At 33.3% G+C, this 15,413-nt stretch overlaps 1 protein-coding gene, 1 long non-coding RNA gene and 1 pseudogene across 2 annotated transcripts; all 3 read left to right on the top strand.

Moving 5' to 3' along the window:
- The first annotated feature begins 60 nt into the window (after window positions 1-60).
- Window positions 61-1,121, top strand: LOC111018317 (MLP-like protein 328). The gene is made up of 2 exons (XM_022294357.2): window positions 61-322; window positions 690-1,121. The coding sequence occupies exons 1-2, from the start codon at window positions 130-132 to the stop codon at window positions 959-961; spliced, it is 465 nt and encodes a 154-aa protein (XP_022150049.1). The 5' UTR covers window positions 61-129; the 3' UTR covers window positions 962-1,121.
- A 3,073-nt stretch (window positions 1,122-4,194) lies between these two features.
- On the top strand, window positions 4,195-6,512 carry LOC111018327 (uncharacterized). Its single transcript, XR_002602387.2, has 4 exons — window positions 4,195-4,965; window positions 5,067-5,182; window positions 5,277-5,876; window positions 5,961-6,512. It is a non-coding gene; the product is annotated as an uncharacterized LOC111018327 (long non-coding RNA).
- A 456-nt stretch (window positions 6,513-6,968) lies between these two features.
- Window positions 6,969-8,091, top strand: LOC111018301 (MLP-like protein 328; annotated as a pseudogene).
- The last annotated feature ends 7,322 nt before the right edge of the window (window positions 8,092-15,413 follow it).

The raw sequence follows: 15,413 nt of genomic DNA on the forward strand, positions 1-15,413 counted from the left end.
AAAAATTATAAAAATTATTATTAAATAAATTCAATGCTGGATGTGTATAAAAAGGGGAGAAGCCACTATTAATTATTGTGTATTTGTGGTGTGTGTGAAGCAATCTAAGAGAGTGTTGAAGTTGAAACCATGTCTCTTGTTGGGAAGTTGGTGAGTGAATTGGAAATAAATGCTCCTGCAGAGAAGTACTACAGACTCTTCAAAGATGAAACTTTCCATGTTCCCAAGATCTCACCCAAATTCATCCAACAAGTTGAGGTTCATGAAGGTGACTGGGACACCCATGGCCATGGCTCCATCAAGATCTGGAAGTATCGCGTCGGTTCGTATAACAACAACGATAGATTTATTAAGTTCCGTTTGAAAATTATTTTGTTTTGATTTTCTGTTTGTGAAAATAACGCTTATAAATAATATTCTCAAGTTTCACCTATGTATTTCTTTGTTTTGATATATGTCTTTTAAAAACTTTCAAGCAAAATCTTAAAAATTAAGAAAAGTAATTTTGAAAAACTTGTTTTTTTTTTATTTTGGCTGAGAGTTAAGATCTGTTTTTAAAAAACGTTAATTTTTAAAAAAACAAAAAATTAAAAACAATGGGGCTTTATTGATTTATTTATTTTCATTAAGGACCCTCTTTTTATTCCAAGCAATTCACCTCTCTTTGTTTGTGCATGTAATTTGATAAGATGGTAAGGATGAAGTTTTCAAAGAGCGAGTGGAATTTGATGACAAAAATCTCTCAGTAACTTTAATCGGATTGGAAGGAGACGTGTTCAAGCATTATAAAACCTTCAACGGAACATATAAAGTTGTACCAAAGAGTCCTCAACATAGTTTGGCGGTTCTGACCTTAGAATACGAGAAACTCGATGATGGTTCTCCTTATCCTTACCAATATCTCGACCTCATGAATGGTATCACCAAGGACATTGTGTCTCACCTTAAAAAAGAAGGTTAGATAATAACCTTGTATGGCACGGTTCGAGCTCCATCTCTTTCTAATACGGTTGATTATGTTGTGTCGAAGTTTTTCTTTTCCTTTTGAAGTCATCTGTTAGCTTTTAATTGTTCAATTTGTAAAAAGTAAATAAATTGATGAAGCTCGATGATTATGTTTATGTAATATGTTTTATTTTATCTGATTCATAGTTTCTACGATAGAAGTTTGATATACTCTTCTCATAGGATCTTGTGTTTTTTAAAAGGTAGTTACAAGTATAAATACTATTTTAGTCTTTGTACCATTTATTTTGTTTATTTTGATCTCTATAATTTTAAAATATTCATTTTGATCAATCTAGTTTTAGATGTTTTACATCTTAGTCGTTGTAATGTCAAAAAATTTACTGTGGTGCACGCACTTTTAAAAAGGGATCATTTAGCTTTCTATTTGAAAATTTTAACACACAAATTCTATATTCAAGGAAACTCTTTAATATTATTACATTTCCAGAAGTGAAGTGTCACGAACTATGATGGAAATAAATGAGATAAAAAAATAAAAATGAAAGAACAAAAAATGATCATTTTTCAAAAGTTCAAACACCAAATCAAAAGTACAAGATTAAAATGGTTGAAAAAAATTTGAAAGTAAGAAACTAAAATTGACATTTTGAGAGTACATACATAGACAAATAAACTAAAACCGAAAGTATATAGACTAATAAACTAAAACTGAAGGTACAGTGACCATAGTATTTAAAGCTAAATTATATTACATTCATAACAACCTAAATTTTAATTTACAAAAAGTAAAATAAAAAATAACTAACACCTACAATTAATTTAGATAAACTATGAGTGTCAACCAGTTAAAAGATATCTGTGATGCAAATGACACTTGAGCAAATTTGTTTAAGAATTAACTCTTGGCCCTTTATGTTTTTGCTTGGGCCCATTATCCCTTGAGCCCATTTACTGAGTGAGAGAGTGAAAAATTACAGAGAATTTTTGAGCCTTTGAGAGAAGGGGAGGGTGTTCTTCCAATGTGTGCTGGAGGGTGTATTTTTACACCATTTCTTAATAGAAGCTTGAGATATTGATTGAAGAGTGGATGTACACCAACTTGGTGGAACCACTATAAACTATTGTGTTCTTTCTTCTTGATCTCATCTTACGATTTGTTTTCTACAGTGATTTATTTTTACAATATCTAATTTCGACCGGGAGTTCGTGAGTTAGAATCCTCACTCCTACATGTTTTACTAAAAAATAAGTTCCAATATACTATGAATATATATGTGATTGACTTCCTCTCTCGAACCAAATTAATTTCCTTTCTCTCACACAATCTTTTATAATTTTATTGAAAGATTTAGTCCATGTTTATTTACCAACAATCACAATGAGAATGAATGGGAATAAAAATCAATCGAAATGATAATGTTATATTAATATTTATAGGGTTACATTTCAAAACTAATTGGGAATAAGAGGAGCAACCCATCTATATTACAAACCCTTGTTAGATCTCTTATTTTATCTATGGGATCCTTAAAATGGTATTCTTTTGATGTTATTTATCAAAAATTTTATGAAACCGGAATCAGAATTCCTTTCATATTGTTTACTAAAATTGCCTAAAATCGTCAAAATCAAATTTATAAAAGTTACTAGTGTACCCTTTTGTTATTTATTGATAACTACAAACATGCTCATCCTTTTTAATTAAAATAATAATAAATTTTAATTTATTTTGTAAAATTACATCAACTAAAATACTTTTTTATCAGAAGAATCGTCATTTAATATAAAATATTATTAAATTTCATTCTTTTAATATTCAATAACAGTGAATTCTATTTTAAAAAATTCATTCATATTAATTAATAATAACAAAGTAAAATTTAAAATTTTAAAAATTAAATGTAAATTTATAACCTTTTATAATAAAATGCATAAGTTTTCATGAGAAGAAAAGTTATCAGTAATATAAATAAAAATAAGTAATAAAAGTATATAAAATAATGAATTAAAAAATGTATGAGAGAAAGGATAAAACTAATAAAATAACTTTAATAAATGTGTGTGGTGTACGAAATAAAAGAATGTAAATGAGATTGATTAAGATGCAGGGGAGGAATGAGATCCCTTTTTAGGGAATGACATTGTCAAGTTTGAGGTGAGACCCACGGTATGATTCCAATCCTATAATTTAGTAAACACCGTTAAAAAATGAAAAAATTGATTCTCATTTCCTCCTAGTAAACATGACCTTAACCTATCTCTCCAACCTCTAAAGTTAATGTTCCATCCTTCCCATCGAATATTTTTATTATTTATCAAGCTATTGAAGTCTAGGGGTAAACAAGGTAACTCATTTATTGTTTAAAAAAACTAATTTTTCCTTTGAAGGAAATTTTATAAAAATAGCACCATTCAAATTAAAATTGAACTTAAATATAATGTAAAACATACTTAAAAAAAAAGTCAAACTTACGGTATCTGTTTTAGCTAAAAAGTTATTAAAGCATCAAAATCTTCAAAAGTTCTCGAAATCCTGCAAAACAAACAAGAATTATGACTTTGATGCGTTTGTCTGTAATGGAATAACTAAGGAGAATTCGGATTTGTAATTCAATGTTCGGGTACCTTTCTGCCCAATTATTTTGATATTTATTTGAAAGAGAAGGCGATTTTTATTTGAAAGAGACGACGATTTGGACGTCTTATGAAGATCGTACGCACTCAACGATTACAGCAAGATCTCAAGCAACAATTATGCAAAGCGACAAGAGGTGCAATTGAGCAGTTATTATTCATGGACATAAGTATTGTTCGGCAAATACTAATAGGGATTGTGATTGTTCGATATATTTTAGTTGATTACTTAATACGTGTAGAGCCGAACTATATATCCCTTTGCTTAATACGAGTAGAGTTGAACTATCTCTCTAATGATGACGTGTACTTTGTTTGGAATTTGACCTCCATCATTAGCCCTCATTTTGGGATATTTAAATTATTTCAATTTTTTGAAAGTTGATCACTACACGTTAGTCAAATTATCTATGTCATCAATTCATGTAGGACCCTCTTCGAGATTGACAACTGCGTGTCTACGGACAACAAATGCTCAATAAGCAACATATTCAAAACGCACTCCATTAGGGTTAAATCTCAACCGATCATTTCGCTTGCCATCACATAGTTTACTAGATTCATAAATAAATTGACTCCTCACTTCTCAAATCATCCCCAAAGTTCGTCGAGGGTGTTTTCTTCTTGCTCGAATCTCTTTGCACTTTCCCTCCTTCTAGGTAATTTCTAACCCAAATTCCTTTTGTCTTTTGCTTCTTTTTCTAGAATTATGTGGGTTAGATGGCTAGGATGAATGTTTTTGACACTAACGCCCCTAGGTCTAGAGCCCCTTCTTGCTTTTATTTCGATCGTAGTCGTAACCCTAGCTTGAACTGTAGTCCATCGACCTGTCGTGAGGAATTTCCTTTACCTATTCCATCCCAGACAATATCGAACTTGGGTGCCACTTGAGGGTGAAACAATTTGAGAAACCTCCTACGGGATGGATTAACTTCTACCCACAAATTTTAGAATATGGGGTTCGTCTTCCTCTACATCTTTTAGCTCAACTATTTCTCTACAATATCAACAATATAGCCCCTTCCTAGTAAATGAATGGAGTACTTTAATAGGGTTTTGGTATTTATGGTGGAGGTTCAGTAAAGTTGGATTTGATATTCTCTCCATAGAACAATTGTTGGTGACCCACATTGTCGAGAAGTATTCTAGGGCACCCAATCGATTTTATCTATGTGGTGTCAAAAGGAGATAGCCACCCTATTGTACAGACTTAATACGAAGAAGGTGTTCACTTTCATTGTAAATGGACCAACTTCCATTAAAATTGGAAGGAAAAATAGTTCGACATTTTTTTGGAATGGTTGGCTCTAAACTCCGACGGTGCCCCATTATGTGAAGTTCCAACTGAATGTAGCACATTGAGTAAGTTTCTATATTGCATATGAATTACAGATTTTATCTCACTATTGATTGCGTATTCGGTTTTGTAACCCTAATTGACCCTCCGCCTGCTCTGATCAAAGAGTCAAGGTCAATATTGGCTGGGTGTGCAACACTATCAGTCAAAGATTACTACAAAGAACTTCTCCTGACCAACGAAAATTTGAGAAATTATGGGCTTCACCCACAATCGAAAGAGGTAAACCACTATCTTCTTATTCTTCAACTGTAACTTGTATTCTGTTGTTTTTTTTTTCTTTTGAGTTATTTTCTCATCTCTCTCATGTTAGTAGACATGTCATCTCGTCCGGCTTCCAGATTTGCCAACAAACGTAAACATCTCTGCAAAACTGGTGAAATGGGTTCTCAACCCCTTACTTCTCGCCCTCAAGCCGAATAGTCGAGCATATTTAATGTAGTGACCAAACAAAATATGACTACTCAGACCGAACAACACGTGGCTGCAACAACCAGACAAAGTGCATCAGGCCATAGTAAGTCAGTCTTTATAGGAGGGAACAAAAGACCGAGATAAAAGTTGTGTTATCACTCCATCTCCTGCCATTATAGTCCAGTCAGGGACCGTTCGGTATGACATTTCACTGACAGCCCCCAGCATCCCACATGGAATTAATGAGACTCAATCGAAGACTCCTGAAAAAGACAAGGGTAAAAGTATTACAGAGGAAGACTGCCATGAATCGGGCTCTCTTGCGAACAATAGCCTTCATCTCAATCTCCCTTTTGTCACGAAAGTGCTCAGAGAAGAAGTCCTCAAAGCGGTAGATAAAGTTTCCTGAACATTCAGAAGAAAAGCCACTAGTCGGATTCAAGGTGTTGAACACACCTCAATGACAAATTACCTCAACCAGATGCTTAGTGGAGTCGATGGAGTAAATCTACACTCTAACATTGTATTATTATTATTATTTTTTTTGTTTAAGTCGAGTCATATTGTCTGTGCTTTTCTTTGACAGGCCTTTCCTCTCACATGTCATGGAGCTGCTGTTGTGAGCTTCGGGACTGCTGAGGTGCAATGTCAAATGTTTTCAAGATGAGATTCGACTGTTAGAAGCTGCAAAACGGGCTGCAACCTATTCTGCCAAGCTAAAAGAAACACGAGAGGGCCAATATACCAACTAAAACAGAACCAAGCCAAATTTGAACAATCGAAACTCGTCATTGTTAGGCATTCCTCCATTCTTCAAGCAAAGCTAAATTTAAAAATAGAGCCTCGCTGTTCTGCTCTTCATCAAAGAGTCTTTCTACCCGCTCAGTTGGTATGCCGATATCAATAGGAACCATTGCTTTTGAGTTGAATGCTATCACATGAGGATTTCATTTCTCAAACCCCAGGGTCTAGTTCGATAGGACTACAAGACACTTGACAACTTTTCCTCCTTTTTGACCCTTTAGGTTTTCGGGCGTTAGCTCAGTCCTATCTCTAAATTGTATTAATGGCTTCCACCTACCTATTTGCCTGGGGATAAATTCGTGACGAACTCACATATTTAATGCCAAGTTCCAAATAAAATTCCTTAAATTTTGCATTGTCTAACTATCGTCCATTATCTATAATGGACATATAATTGACATATACAGAATTCCGAATTCACATATTATGTTCTAGCAAACAAAATTTCTAATTTTAACTTCTGATTTAGTTTCTAATAGCTTAGCCTCAACCCATTTGATAAACTAATCTATCACTGCCCAAACAAATTTTGTCGGGTCTTTATCGATTGATAGGGACCGAATAAGAAACAAAGTTAACGAGTACAACATTATAAATTTGTCATTATTTCGTAATTTATTCAATAAATTTGAATTCATTAAAAAAATATAATGTATTCTCATCCAATAACTACCGAGATACAGAATTCTAAATTATTTGCTTTAAATGAAAAATACATGTTCCATTTTTCATAATAGAAATTCAAGTTTTTAAAGCTTTGAGATTTGAACCAAGGACAGAGTTACATGGCATGGATTTTACCAGAGGCGCACGTGTAAGCCACCAGACAAAAAAGTCATCATATTCTTGTAAAGAGTCAATAATATAATTTTATTAAATAGAGAGGGCACGTGCCTTTGATCCCTACGTGGATCCGTTTTCGATTGACATGTTATCCAATCCCTCAGCAAGTAATTATATCAAAATAATTATAAATAATAATGATATAAATTCAATGTTGGAGCTGCACAATAAGGAAAGCCACTCTTGTGTATTTATTGTATGTGTGAAGCAATTTAAGAGTGTTGAAGTTGAAACCATGTCTCTTGTTGGAAGTCAGTTAGTGAATTAGAAATAAATGCTCCGGCAGAGAAGTACCACGAAGTCTTCAACAATGAAACTTTCCATGTCCCAAAGATTTTCTCCAAAATCATTCAAGAAGTTGAAGTTCATGGGGTGTTTGGTACACCCATAGCCATGGCACTACATCAAGATCTCGAAGTATAGATCGGTATATATAACAACAATGCTGATTTGTTAAGTCATATTTGATAACTATATCGTTTTTGGTTTTCTATTATATTTTTGAAATATTAAAGCTCGTAAATACTATTTTTAGCTATGTATTTTTTGTTTTGGTATATACTTGTTAAAAACTTTTTCAAAATTTAAACCAAAGGAAGAAAAATAGTTTTGAAAAACTTGTTTTTGTTTTTGAACTTTTGGTGTGTTTTTATGAAATTTTAACTTTTTAAAACGGTAGACTAAAATCCAAATTGTTATCAAACGAGACCTTATTTATTTATTTATTTATTTTCATGAACACCCTCTTTTATTCTAAGCAATTGACCCCTCTTTGTTTTTGCATTTAATTTGATAAAATTTGATAAGATGGTAAGGATGAACTTTTCAAAGAACGAGTGGAATTTGATGACAAAAATCTCTCAGTATCCCTAATCGGATTGGGAGGAGATGTGTTCAAGCATTACAAAACCTTCAACGCAATACATAAAGTTCTACCAAAGAGTCCTAGACATAGTTTAGTAGTTCTAACCTTAGAATATGAGAAACTCGACGATGGTTCTCCTTATCCTTATCAATATCTCGATCTCATGAATGGCATCGCCAAAGACATTGAGTCTCACCTTAAATAAGAACCTTGTATGGTGTGATTGGAGCTCCATCTCTTTCTAATATGGTTGATTAGTTGTGTCGAATTTTTTCTTTTCCTTTTGAAATCATCTTGTTAACTAGGCTTTTGTTGAATTTGTAAAAAGTAAATAAATTGATGAAGCTCGATGATTATGTTTGTATAATATGTTTTAATTATGTGATTCATACTTTTTATGGTAGAAGTTTGATGCAGTTTTCTGATAAGGTCATGTGTTTCTTAAAAGAGAATTATAAATAAATAATAAGTTTAAATACTAATTTCGTCATTTGGTTTTTTATTTTGGTTTATTTTGATTTTGGTTTATTTTGATTGTTCTACTTTAAAATGTTTATTTTGTCTCTATATTTTAACACAAGTTTTATACATAACTCTTGAAGGTGTTTCTATATTTTTAACACAAATTTCATACATAACCCTTTAACACAAGTTTACACAAATTTATAATTTTTTTTCTATTATTATTTAATTTAAATAGCTGCAAGACCAAAACATGGTGCAAAAAAGCGAAAGCCCTTCTTTTAACTTCCTCCCAGATACACGGCTTACATACCCGGCTCAACATTCTTGGAAAACAATCGAATCGAGGGTCCGGAGGAAAATTAGCCATTCAATCTTGTAAACTAATCGAGACCGAAATTGGAAAAAGAGATACGAACGTCAGGAAAAGTAAGCCCCCCTAGCCTTGATTGAATTAGGTTTCGCAGCGCCCTGAATCAATCAAAAAGCTTATTGATTTAATTCATCCCATTTCATTTGGGCGAGAGGGAGGCTGTGAGTCACCTGGGCTACGGATTTGTCGGTTGGTGGATTCTCCGAAATCACCTCTTGATCTTGAGAAAAAAAAAGTTGGCTCCTAGAATATGGTGCCCTTGGGGCTTTCTATTTGATTGTATCGAAAGGCCCGCGTATACTCCTTCCGCTGGGGGAACCGGGTATTCAATGGGCTATGAATCCGGATATTTACCCCTTTACGGAACTGAAACGAAGATTCAAGGATTTTTGCCGATTCAAGGCTTTGAGTGCTCTAATATGGCATGGATAGATACTGCGCTTACTATTTCTGATCTCTTTTAATCTTATTATAGGTTCCATCTCACTCAATTTGTCTTCAAAGATTGACAAAAGAATGCGTTCTCTTTCATCTTCAGTTAGGAAAGGATCATCCCTATTTTGACAACCCCGACTACATTTCAATAAATGTAGTGAGTGAAGTGTAGCAACATCGAAAGAAATTAATGAAATAAAAAAATAAAAATGAAAATGAAAGATGAGGAAATGAAAAAACAAAAATTAAAAAGTAAGAAACTAAAATTGACATTAAAAAACTAAACGTGACTTACGTATTTTTAAACTTAAATTATATTACATTTATAACAACCTAAATTTTAATTTAAATTTTATTTACAAAAAGTAAATAAAAAATAACTAACACAGATGTCGACATTTTCATGAGGTTGACATTGATATGAGAGATAAATTGATATTTTCATAGTATTGTGAAAAAAAAATCGTCAAACTATGAAATATATCAACAAAATATCACCAATATATACATAATATTAATATTAAATATTTTAAACTTATTTAGAATAAAGTAAAATGCTTATCTATTAATTTAAATATATCTTACGAATTTTTTTATCTATATCTACATTGACATTTTATCGATATTTTTAGATAGAAATTATCTTACGAATTTTTTATCTATACCTATATTGACATTTGATATTTTCATAGACAGATTTCTGTGGTTACCACAATTAAAATCTTTTTGTGATTATGATCGATATCCACGATTAAAATCTTCCAAACACCTACGATTAATTCAAATATATATACTATGAATATATGTGCGATTAACCTCTCTCTCCAACCAACTTAATTCCCTTCTCTCACGCAACCTTCTATAATTTTACTGAAAATTTAACCCATTCCTCAAAGTTTAAAATTTAACCTTCTATTATGTTCTCCTTTCCATTGAATGTTTTTGTTTTTTTTTCTTTACTTTTTTCAAGCTATTGAAGTCAAGAAAGGGGTAATCAACATATAATTCATTTTTCCTTTGAGAAAAAAAAATGATAACTCATTTTCTTAGATTTACTGTAAGTCTCATGATTTAATTTCTAGAATGTTCATTGTTGAATACTAATTTACTCCGAAGGCAATATATAAATAACGTAAAACAAATGAATGTTGCCGAATATTTAAAAGCATTGTCATGGGTGAAGCAATGTAAGATCGAAAATAAGTATTGAGTGATCAAGCCACGACAAGTCAAGTCCCCCTTGATACATCATTTATGTACTTTTTAATTTACCCCTAGCCGTTGGAAATTTACCTTACTTAGCTCAAGCAAGTGTGTTGTCATATTGTATATTTACACTTTTTTTCTCTTTCGAGCAGTGACAACTTTTTTGGAAACATATTTGTTTTCATTTTGATAATTGAAACTAGCTAGTCTACAACAAAAGCATTTTTTTTGCTGTCTTTTTTACATACTGATTGTTAAGGCTTCAAGAAATCCTAGCTTAGTTTATCATCCATTTTTTCATGGTATCAAGCAAGAGTATAACACCGATCGAATTCGCAACGTTTCACTATGACAAAATCAGAGACAGCACTCACAATCCAATCCTCCCACTAATGCTCAAGTTTAATCTCCATAAAGTTGAGTGCCTCCAATTACCTATCGTAGAAGTCACAAGTTATACCATTGGTGAGAAGTCTTGGGATTGAACATCATCTCAAGGAAAGCAGTGAACGAGAAATTCTCTTGACAGACAAGATGGAGAAACTACTCCAAATCCTCGATACGACATTTGGCTCAATAATGCTGACCTTCTAACCTCATGGCTTCTAGGCATCATAACTGAGGAAGTGTTGGCGACAATTGAAGGAACGAAATCAACTTACAAAATGTGGAAATCACCAGAAGAACAACTCCTTACTGTGACAAAATTGAATGAAATCCACTTAAATGAAGCTATTCTTAGTCTGAAAAAGGAAAGTCTCTCATTCGATGAATACTTAGAGAAAATTAAATCTCAATGTGATCAACTTGCAGCTATGAAGAAACCGATGGATGACCTCATAAAAGTATTCCATGTAGCTAGAGGCTTGGGGACAAAATGCCAAGGATTGAAGAGAGCAATGCTATCCAGAGCTCCATACCCAACCTACAATGAATTCATTCTAGCTCTTAAAGGCACATCAGGTAATGGTCAATGCCGATATAGAGGAAGAAAAGGCATCATAACTAGACCACAACCAAGCGTTTTGTGCTCACAACGGAAGAGGCAGAGGAAGAATATTCTGTTCTAGAGGAAGAAGATCTCCACAAGGAAAATCTACCAACTACACAAGCCCATGGAAAAACACATCTTCCTAAAGAGAAATGCTGACTCAGGTTTGTTAACTCCTCATGTTATAAAATGGACAAAATAATGTGTCAGATTTGTGGCAAAGGAAACTATACAACACTAGAATGTTGGAATAGATTTGACCACTCATTCCAATCAGAGAATGTTCCAAAAGCTCTAGCCGTATTGAATCTCAACGAAGGAGTCGATCCATTGTTGTATGCTGACTCTGGGGCCACATCTCACATCTTAAATAACCCAAGAAAGATCCTCAACTATCAACCTTATAAAAGACATGAGAAGATTTTTGTAGGAAATGACAATCAGCTTGATATATCTCATAGGACAAGGAACAATAACTAATAACAAATAAGTTTAAAGATCTAAAACTAAAAAATGTTTTGACTGTTCCTAGAATGGAAAAAAATTTACTCTCCATTAGCAAGCTTACAAAAGATAATTATTGCACAATTACTTTCCATGCTAATAAATTTGTTATAAAGAACAAGCATGGTCAGATACTTGCTAAAGGAAGTAAAAAGGAGAGACTGTATGCATTGGATGAACAAAATAGCAACTGGAAGCCTTTGTAATAGCAACAACACAGAAAAGTTATGATGTTTCTCTATGGCATAAACGGATATGTCATGTCAATGAGAAATCCCTCAAAACTTTGTGTGAACAAAGTCGGATAAATGTAGGCTGCTGGAAGAAATCAGAGAAGATTTGTGAGAGTTGTCAAATAGGGAAAAGCTGCATACTACCTTTCAATTCTATAAATGATTTTAGTTTATTTACTTTGGATAAGATTTATTGTGACTTATGGGGCTTAGACCCTATTATATCTTGTCAAAACTTTAAATATTATGCATTTTTTGTTGATGATTTTTCAAGATTTACTTATTATACCCACTCAAATGAAAGTCAGATTTTTTCTCTTGCTTTAAAAAGTTCAAAATGTTAGTTGAGAACCAATTTGGCACGAAAATCAAAGTCTTTCAAAGTGATGGAGGAGGAGAATTCACATCCTTTGCATTTAAGAACCTCATAGTAGAAAGTGGAATCCACCATCAATTCTGTTGCCTTTATACACCTTAACAAAATGGGATGGTCGAAAGAAAACATCGTCATATAATAGAATATGGCACGTTATTGGACACTTTTATTCCAATCTAATGTTCTATTAAAATATTGGGTAGATTTTTTTCTTACTGCTATTTATCTGATCAATAGAATGTGTTCTAAGTCCCTCAATGACCAAATCCCTTCTCAAAAATAATTTTAAAAAAAGCTCCTAAGTATAATAGTATTAAGGTTTTTGGGTGAAAATGTTTTCCTTATCTTTAAGACTATGGTAGAAATAAGTTCTCAAAAAGAACTCATCCATGTGTGTTAATTGGATATAGCCCTATACACAAAAGTTATTGTAGCAGAAATTGCTTACCGCAAGTGTACGTGTCAAGCTTTAATAAAGTGGTAAGTCAATAACGATATCGTCATCTGGATTGGGTTTCTAGATCACTCAAGTACCACAGATACAATCGCTCAGTTTTATTTAGAGAATCAAAATCAAATGGGAGAATATAATTAAAGAAAATAAACATGCAATAATAAAGATAAAAACAATGAGGAGAAAGGTCATACGGAATTGATTTCACCTATTACTCAAGATTGAACGAGTTATTAATTCTATAGGCCAAGAACTCTCAAATCTCAACTACCTATCCCGAGCGCAAGCAAATTCTCCTTACCAATTGAGAAACCAGTATCCTATCTAGTTTCTATAATAAGTAAAAGCGTTAATAAACAAGTCTTTTAACGTCCTCTAAAGGACTTCTAAATCCCTGATCTTAAAACCCCTTTAGTTATGCATCCCAGTTCTAACTCTAAACCACCTCTCCCGAGCATAAGATTTCAAGTCTAAAATCAATCAATCTATGGCCAGTAGATTCAAGGCATTAAGCATAGAGAAGCATAAGTAGCACATTCATAAACATTCAATCAAGAAAACTAAACAATCAATGCATAAAGTTCAATGGCTACATCAATCCCTAAGATAAGAGGTTTAGCTTCTCATATTCAATGGAAAACAATAAAATCACAATGAGAAGTCCATAACAAAACTAGAAAAACTAAGGGAAAGGAGAAGAAACTATGTTCCACGTGTCAATCGTCTGTTCCCGAAGCGACCTCCACGATCCCGAGCCTTGAAAAGAACTTTTCTATGCTCTCCAATGGTCTCCTTGCCCTCCAAATTGGCCGAAAAGGCAAATTGCCAAAAAACCTCTCCCAAACTCCTCCATCTTAGCGGCTGCACAACCCTATTTTTATAAAAAAAGTTATCGTAGCAGCGCCATGGCGCTACACTATTCACAAAACGCGAAATTTAAACTTCGGAGCGCCGCGGCTATATTCTCGGGTTTTTGGCTTCAATTCTTGTTGTTATTCCATCTTGGTCACTTTGATTCCGATTTTTCTCTCATTTTGATCCAAATAAGCCTTGTTTTCTCCCGATACTTTATTCCTGTAAAATATATCTTATGTGCTTAAATTTGTCATAAAGAAACGAAACTAACAAATAATTTCAATATAAATCTCATGAAATGTAGCTCACAAAGTGTGCTATCAGATATAGATGTTTAAATCCACACAATAATAGAGTTTACATCTCTCGTCATGTAATATTTGATGAACAATACTCACCACAAAAATTACACACCACTTGTAGCCAATGAGTTTGCAGATTTTGAAGTGTGGGAAAATACCTCAACGAATGGAGATAAACAAGCAACCACGCATGAGAGAACACAACTACAACATGGAAATATAAGATGAGCAGTAACCGATAATGAAATATCAGTAAATAATAGGCGCTACTGTGATGTAGAGATACTTCCCAACCATACTGCAAAAAAGAGTACCAAAGAAGTGATCAACACACTACAAGAGGTAGCTCAAGCTGAGCAAGAAAACACTACAACAACTAATACAGAAAATGATGTCTCAATTGAAGCTCAAAATGTTCAAGAAACACATAATGAGCAATATCTTTCTCTTTTTATCTTCCTGACATTAGTCACCAATTGTATGTTGATTTAAATTTATCTTCTGCATGAACACATAGTGAGGAAATGTCAAGAGCTTCACATTCTGAAAACATAAGTCAACATCCCTAAAACCACCACATGGTCACAAGAAGAAAGTTAACTCAAAATCCAAGCCTTGATCCTGACCTATACGAATCCATTCACAACACAAAGTCTACAACAAACAAAACCAATCTCTCCTCACGACTAATAACATCTCAGAACCAAAATCCTATAGGATAAGACTTCATATTCCTCATTGGAAAGTGGCAATGGAAGAAGAAATGCAAGCACTCATTCAAAACAACACTTGAGAACTAGTTCCTAAACTACCAACACGAACATCATCGGATCCAAATGGATATTCAAGACCAAACTCAAGGAGGATGAAACCATAGATAGGTATAAAGCCCACTTAGTAGCTCAAGGATACTCACAAGTTGAAGGACTTGACTATGAAGAAACATTCAGTCCCGTAGTTAAGGCCCCCACAATAAGAATCATACTTGCCACTGTTACTAGCTCAAACTAGACCTTAAGACAACTAGATGTGAAGAATGTATTCTTCCATGGAACGCTTAAAGAAATTGTGTACATGTAACAACCATGAGGCTTCCAAGACCAAAACAGCCCTCACTAGTGTGTGTTAACATATCCTTATATGGCCTAAAACAAGCCCCACACGCCTAGTATGAAAGACTCTCCCAATACCTCCTACATCTTGGATTTATATGTTGTAGATCTGATTCCTCCATGTTTATACTCAAACAACATTCTATTATGTTAGTCATGCTTATATATGTTGATGACATCATCCTAACAGGAAACGGTAACAGTGTAATCCAACACTTAATTAC

The sequence above is a fragment of the Momordica charantia genome (genome assembly GCF_013281855.1).
Source record: "Momordica charantia cultivar OHB3-1 chromosome 9 unlocalized genomic scaffold, Mcharantia_2.0 BLBB01000009.1, whole genome shotgun sequence".
Lineage (NCBI taxonomy): Eukaryota > Viridiplantae > Streptophyta > Magnoliopsida > Cucurbitales > Cucurbitaceae > Momordica > Momordica charantia.

Coding starts and splice junctions, on each gene's coding strand:
- LOC111018317 (XM_022294357.2), top strand. CDS start 130: ATGTCTCTTGTTGGGAAGTTGGTGAGTGAATTGGAAATAAATGCTCCT. Junction 323..689: donor GATCTGGAAGTATCGCGTCG/GTTCGTATAACA, acceptor TAATTTGATAAG/ATGGTAAGGATGAAGTTTTC.